Source organism: Monoraphidium neglectum (genome assembly GCF_000611645.1).
Source record: "Monoraphidium neglectum strain SAG 48.87 unplaced genomic scaffold scaffold03213, whole genome shotgun sequence".
Lineage (NCBI taxonomy): Eukaryota > Viridiplantae > Chlorophyta > Chlorophyceae > Sphaeropleales > Selenastraceae > Monoraphidium > Monoraphidium neglectum.
In genome coordinates, this window is record NW_014010415.1 from 1 (window position 1) to 6,944 (window position 6,944).

General features: G+C 64.5%; 3 protein-coding genes across 3 annotated transcripts; 2 read left to right on the top strand and 1 right to left on the bottom strand.

The window, feature by feature from the left end:
- Nucleotides 1-332: 332 nt before the first annotated feature.
- On the top strand, nt 333-536 carry MNEG_12371 (hypothetical protein; the record flags this gene model as incomplete). Its single annotated transcript, XM_014039155.1, has 1 exon — nt 333-536. The coding sequence occupies one exon, from the start codon at nt 333-335 to the stop codon at nt 534-536; it is 204 nt and encodes a 67-aa protein (XP_013894609.1).
- A 1,784-nt stretch (nt 537-2,320) lies between these two features.
- On the top strand, nt 2,321-4,422 carry MNEG_12372 (purine-nucleoside phosphorylase; the record flags this gene model as incomplete). The annotated part of the gene is made up of 6 exons (XM_014039156.1): nt 2,321-2,536; nt 2,758-2,791; nt 3,021-3,139; nt 3,413-3,634; nt 3,863-3,946; nt 4,297-4,422. 6 exons carry the CDS (start codon nt 2,321-2,323, stop codon nt 4,420-4,422), a joined length of 801 nt encoding a protein of 266 aa, XP_013894610.1.
- A 1,879-nt stretch (nt 4,423-6,301) lies between these two features.
- MNEG_12373 (hypothetical protein) lies at nt 6,302-6,931 on the bottom strand (the record flags this gene model as incomplete). The annotated part of the gene is made up of 1 exon (XM_014039157.1): nt 6,302-6,931. A coding segment is annotated over one exon (630 nt), but the record flags the coding sequence as incomplete, so codon positions are not given.
- Nucleotides 6,932-6,944: the final 13 nt, after the last annotated feature.

The following is a 6,944-nucleotide window of genomic DNA, read 5'->3' on the forward strand; positions in this document are numbered from 1 at the left end:
GTGCGGAGGCGCCCGCGTCCCTCATGATGGCGCTGTCATGGTGCAACTGCCTGGAGGGATGCCTGCTGGGTGAGCGCGCGGGCCGTGCCTGGACGGCCGCACAGCCTGCCTAGCGGGGCATGAGTGGGGCCCAGGAGTCGGCCCCTGGTGGTCGGGGCGGGTCGGCACGGGCCGGGGCAGGCGCAGGCGTGTGTAGTGGACCTGATCTTGATACGCTGCGCATCTGGGGCCGTGCCTCGCCATCATGTCGACCCTGCCCTGAGCCCAGCCAATCGGACATCTCGCCACTCATCTGCAAACCGTTCATCTTAATCTGCCTCCCCTGTTCAGCCATGGAGGACAGCCCCTACGTGGTGCGCACCTACCCTTTTGCCGCGGGCTTTGCGCTGCTGCAGCTGGCGAGCACGGGGCTGCTGCAGCCCCTGGGGCCGGGCACCCTGGAGGGCATATGGCGGGGCCTGTGCCTCTACTACCTGGTGCTGCTGCTGGCCTTTGGGGCCCGCTGCAGCTGGCGGTCAAAGAAGATGGCGCTGTGAGGGGCGAGGCGTGCGCGCCGGGCCGCCAGTGCACTTGGAGGGGTGACAACGGGCGGGCTGTCTGCTGCGCTGCCGCTTCTTGCAGACACCCACGCCCCAGCTGTGCGGCGCAGAAGGTGTTTGGCTGCCCCCCATCCGTCAACATTGGGAATCACAACGACCTCTGACTGGTGATGACGGATGTGATGTTTGGACGGACGGCATTTCTTGTGCTCCCTGATGACGGATGCTTGGGCACCCAAATGCGTGCCCAATCCATTTGTGCGCCGAAGAAACCAACCTTGCGAGTGTGTGTTTGGTGCATGTCTTTATTTGCCGCAACAGGCCACGTGCCGCGCATTCGGGGGATACCATCCAGATCGCCTTCAAAAGCTGCCTCGCGGGCAGGCAATTGCGCTGCTCCTTGCGCGCGCAGCCCGACCAAATCTCAGCTGTCATGGGTGGTCCCACGCGGTTGGTTGCGTGCAAGCAATGTGGCGTTGTGTGCCATTCCGAGAGCAGGCGTGTCCACAAGGGCCCGCTCAACAACCAACTCATCTAGCATCCTTTGTAACCACTGACTTTCTAACCAATGGAAGGCTGGGCAGATGCCGCAGCATGGCCGCAACATGGCCGCAAGGCGCTGCACCGCTGCAACTGCTGTGAACGATGGGCGACACCCGTTGCTGTCAACCTCGTCACCCAACGCGGTGCCTCCTGTCGTCCAGCACCCTCGACTGGTCAGCAGGCACAAGACTGCCATTCATCCAAGACACAGTAACAAAACAACATTAGCGCTTTGATAAGATGTGTCGCTTCGTCTGGGGCAACTCATACAATGGCTCGTGGGCCTTGAGGGCACAGGATCGGACGAGCGACATCACCCCGTTCGAGTGGCATCACCACACGGTCTCATGACACAACCCCAGATAGCTGCACAAATCCAAGTCTTCTTGTATGACGCAGTCACGAGACGCAAAACCATCGTAGCAACCGGCTTCTCGCACCACAGCGACCGAGGACGACAGCTCAGCGTCGCCGGTCCATTCGGCTGCTGCCCAAGGGTCACCATGTTGCCACCACCCATTCAGTCCAACGCCACACTCAGGCATAGTCGCACTTTCATAGTCCCTGTCGGCTTCTCGCTTGAGCAAAGGTTCCTTCAAAAGTGCTCGGCATCATCCCAACGCATCCGCGATCAGGCCCTGGTCATCAGATCAGCCCCTGCTGCAGCCGCACCCCTTTTTTATTGATCTGCATATTTTGAGATCGGCCTTGCAATGATCCACTCGGGAATGACCGCGCACATGTCTCACATGCTTCAGACCAGCGTGGCCCAGGTGAGCGCGCACAAAACTGGGCAATGGACATGATTGTATGGGATTACCTGAGGTCGCCGAGGATGTCTTGGATCTCGATCAACAAGTCCGCCGTCAGTCTGGCGTCTGACTCGGACAACACGTGGCTCAGAGGCAGCGCTCGTACATTGTAACGAGCTTGTGGACCCATCTCGTTGTAAGCAACGCGGTGACCCCCTACTTCGCCGCCCTCCTCGCCAGGCCCCGCGCCCCAACTGCGCCCGGCGATCTAAGGCCGTCGCAGCCCGTTGCCAGCGGGGCGGCCAACCGACGCGCGCCCTGCTGCAGCAGCACGCCGCCGCCCTCCAACACAACGGCAATGGGAAGCCCACCCGAGCCGCACAATCCGTCCTGCAAGCGCCCGTCGTGGCGCTGCCGCCCCCATCCCCCGAGGACACCCACCCCCACCCCCTGGTGGGCCTCCCCGCCGAGACCCACTCCAAGATCATGGACTGCGTGGCATGCGTCAGATCCCACACCGACCTGGTGCCCGAGATCGCCATCGTCCTGGGCTCCGGCCTGGGCGCGATCGCGGACGAGCTGGATGAGGCCGTGGCCATCCCCTACCGCGAAATCCCCCACTTCCACGCGCCTGGCGTCGTGGGCCACCCGGGCCGCCTGGTGCTGGGCTACCTGCAGGGCGTCCCCGCGCTCGTGCTGCAGGTAGGACCGCGCGGCAGGGGCCAGGCGCCAGGCTCTTGACGCCCCAGATCTCTTTCCGGGCTGGGGCGCAGTGGCGCACCGCCGCACCTGACCAGGCTCCGCCATTGTCACCTGCTTGCACTGCAACTTGCGGCGACGCTTGTCCCCAGGGTCGCTCCCATCCAGCTGCTCGTCAACTCGTGCCCCTTCATCGGTCTCTCCTGTCCGCCTCACCCCCCCAGGGCCGTTTCCATTACTACGAGGGCCATCCCATGGGTGAGACACGGCCACCTATGTGCTGAGCGTCCCTGCAGTGTGTCGACGCTGTGTTCCGGGCCCTGCGCCTGGTCACCGCCAGCCTGCTCTCCCTCGGCCCCCGCCAGATGACAATCCCTGCAAGCATAAGTCACTCAGCGCCCTGACCCCCACCTGCACGCCCTCTGCCGCGACGCGCACTCAATGCCTGTGTCCCCCACCCCCAAAACCCTGCTGTTTCCTCCCCAAGACGAGGTCATCCTGCCGATCCGCATGGCCAAGTACCTTGGCTGTCACTCCGCCATCATCACCAACGCGGCCGGCGGCCTCAACCCCGGCTTCAGCGCGGGGGACCTCATGCTAATCGAGGTGGGGGCCGGCTGCTCAGGAATGGAGCTCTAAGAGTAGCTCATGTGGTGTGGGGTGGGGTGCGGCGGGGCGCTCCCTGGGCTCGCGGCCCGGCGCACTGGGTTGCGAGGCGGGGATCTTTTCATGGGATTGCAGCGACGTTGACTTCTGCAGCCTTTGCGAGGATTTGGCAATTTTTAGCACCCGCCGGCTTCCGCCGCCCTGCCTGCCGGACCACGTGCAGGCCTCTGTGCAGGCATCCCAACCCCCACTGCTGTCCGCCCCCCCCCCCAGGACCACATCAACATGATCGGCTCCAACCCCCTCCGCGGCCCCAACCCCCCCGAGCTGGGGGGCCCCCGCTTCCTCGACCTGTCAGAGCCCTACGACGCCTCATACAGCTCCACCCTGGCCCGCTGCGCCCACGACCTGGGGCTGCCGCCCCTGAGGCGGGGCGTGTATGTGGGCGTGAGCGGCCCCACCTACGAGACGCGCGCGGAGGTCAGGATGTTCAGGGTGAGCATTTACGGGCGCACCTGGACGCACACCGTGTTCAAATAGCGGGCCCAGGATTGAGGGAGTGAAGGGCAGCACGACTGTCACTGCGACTGAGATACCAGTGTCCTTGCCTGCGATGAGCAGTCACGGAGACGCCTTGTCAAGCGCGCCACCCCTGCGCGCGACACGGCCACCCTCCGGCAGTCCTTTGGCGCGGACGCTGTTGGCATGTCGACCGTGCCGGAGGTCATCGCGGCGCGCCACCTGGGTGTGCGCGTGGTGGCGGTGTCGTGCATTACCAACATGGCCTGCGGCCTGGTGGAGGGCAAGGTGCGTGGGGAGGCAGAGCCTGCGCCGCGGTGCCTGCCTGGTGGTTGGCCAAGTTGGGTCGTGTGTGCGTGTGCATGTGAGTGTGCATACACCACTGGGTGGTCGTATTGCTGTGTATGTCTGCGTGTGAGGTGGGGTACAGTGTTGGTCTGAAGGGGGGGTGTCGGCGGCGCTTGATTGCGCATTTCTCGAGTGATGGGCACACCAGCTGATGGGCGCACCAGCTGGATTCTATGCAACTTGCTCCGTCATGCTCTGTCAGCACCATAAGGCGGGGCCCACCTGATCACTTGCTCCTTACGCTGCAGTGTCTCGCCCTCCCCTGCCTCGCCACACTCCCCCCCCCCCAGGTGAGTCATGATGATGTCATGGAACAGGGTGCCGCTGCGGCCTCAAACATGAGGCGCCTCATGGTCGCGGCAGTGCCCCGCATCTCTGCAATGGCCACCGAGCGTGCGGCCGCCTCACGCCGCTGAAAGAGGCCTGTGCCATTGGGCGCTTCACATGACGTCGGTCTGCCAGGACAGAGGCTGCTGCGCACAGCTAGGACCTGAGCGGTAGTGAGGGTTTTGTGATGTGAGCCCCATCCTCCTTGCTCAGAGCAAGATCGCCTCCCCATAGAGCACTTGGCAGTTGTGTCGCGGCAATCCTTTGGGTCCTGCTGCATCTGAAGACCTGCTTTAGTGCAGTCGCTTGCTGATTGGTCTGCACTTGCCCGATGGTGGCGGGGGCCCCAGCTTGCGCATGCGGGGCAAAACCTATTGCACACCCCTCGTCCTCGCCTGGGGTTTGCGGCGCAACCCTCAATCCCATGCGAAGAATAGCCAAGACAGGCTTCCACGGCCACTGCGGCCGGCGTGCCTGCCGCGACAGGCAGGAGGTTGCCTTTTGAAAACCCAAAAGGCTAACGAGCGCGGTGTGCCTGCTCAGCCACCAGCGCAACTTGCTGGTTACAGCGGCCAATGCACCCTAGAGGCGCAGGCCATTGTGCCGCAAGTGCACCCGGGTGTTGCTGTTCCAACGCTGCTGCTTTCCGCTCACAGCACCACACGCATTTAATTCGTTGATGCGGCTTTCAGGTATACACTCCGCCGCGGACAATGCACACCACTTTGTCCGGGCGCTGGCACCTCTGTGCCCAGTGTACCCGCAAGCAAGATGCTGCGGCGGGGCGCGTACAAGCGTGGGATGGTGGAATGTGTGGTCTGCCCTGCGCACGCTTCTGACATTCTCATTGTCGGCGGGCGCTGGCCGCAGCGGCACGCTCTTGCGGCGGGGCCTGCCCCCCAGCTGTGATCTAAGCTGGGTGCAGCCAACTCCTGGACGAGCTCCCCGCTCCGTCCCTTGTTTTGGGGCCGGGCTTGAGGGGGCGCATGCTGGTCGCACGCAGCTTCCTGGCACAGTTTGATGCTTGGCCGCCTGGAGCGTGCGCGAGCGTGTTGCTACTGGCTATTCCCTCAAAGCGCTTGCGTCAAACATGCGGTCGTAATGACTCCCCCCGCTGATCCACATGTTGTCTCAAACTGTGGTGACTTAGCCGCACTCTGGCCTGGCACCCGCCACCAACCCGGTGAGTGTGGCTGGTGCAGTCTGCCGGCGGCGCTCTCACATTGCTCCCCGTTGTGCCTTCTGGCAAGGGGTCTGTTGCGCGCCACACACACTCTTTTGTCAACACAATGCCGTGAAGAAACGCGAGGCATGACACAATGCTATCTGTTTGAAGTTGGGCCCTAGCCTCAGCCCACCACCCGGTGCGCTGGCATGCTTGTGCGTGCCAGGCGTTGTGCCGGCCTCCCGCCCACCTGCATGGTAGACGGCTGCCCGCAGTGCTGCAACAGCAGTGGCAGGGCCCGCTTGATCAGCTGGGAACCTCCGCGCTGCTGCGTCTGTCGGGTGGTCCCACACCCACTTTTGCTGGCAGAGTTGCGCGGAAAACTTGGTTGCAGCTTGAGCAGCTTCACACTCTGCCATTGCACTCTCGGCTGAAGTTTGGTAGTTCTGTGATGCAACTAGATTTGAAAGTAGGCAGTTGTGTATGTTGCAGTTGCTTTCCTCTGCCCTCAAGTAATCAACACTTCAAAAATGTCAAAAATGCACAGCGATCCTTGCATCTTGTACAGAAAAGCAGGCACACTGTGCAAGCCTGGCAGGCAGGCCACACACTTGCTGTGCCCACGCGGGCGGCTGAACATGAGTGTCAAAAGGCTGTAGCTATGCGCTGCGGCGTGTTGCAGCAGCAGCGTCCGACTATCAGGTAGACAGCGGCATTGGTGTGCAGGCGATCCCGCACGGTACAGGAGAGTGGAGCACCGTTCAGAGGCGCAGCCCATGCGCAATGGCAGAGCGACCTTGGCGCTACTCGGGCCTTGTCGCAGCCCCAGGCGACTCTCCTGCAGCGCTCGTCGGCGGCCCCGCGCTCCGCCGCTGCGAGCGCGCCACCGCCCTCCCCGCCGCGACGCCCGCCACCGCAGCCACGCCCCCCCCTTCGCCGCCGGCGGTGGAGTAGGGCCAGAGCGCGCGCGCCTGCCGGCTATTCCAGGGCCGCAGCCTGGCGACGCCGCCCTGCGCCGCGCCCTCCTCGTCTTCGCCCTCCTCGTCGGCAGTGGTGGTCTCGGCCACAGACCCGTACTCAGGCAGCCAGGGGTCGCGCGCCGCCCAGTCCTCGTCGCTCACCTCGCCGCTGCTGGCGCCGCCAAAGCTGCCAAACCCGCCAAAGCCGCGCCGGCCGCGCCGGGAGGAAGAGGCGCCCTGCAGCAGCCCGGGGTGGCGGCGGCTGGTAGTGCCCTCGCCGCTGTTGGGGACGGTGGGGCCGCCGCCCCCCTGCCCGGCCTCCTCCACACCCTCTTCTCCGCTGCTCAAGGCGCCGCCGCGCCGCGCCCGGGCAGCAGCAAGGGTGCGCATGCTCGGGCGAGGCTCGGCACGCGGGGAGCTGGGACCCCGCTCCTCCTCCTCGCCGCTGCTGGCGCCCAGCCGCCCCTCCCCGCCCTCCCCCTGCTCC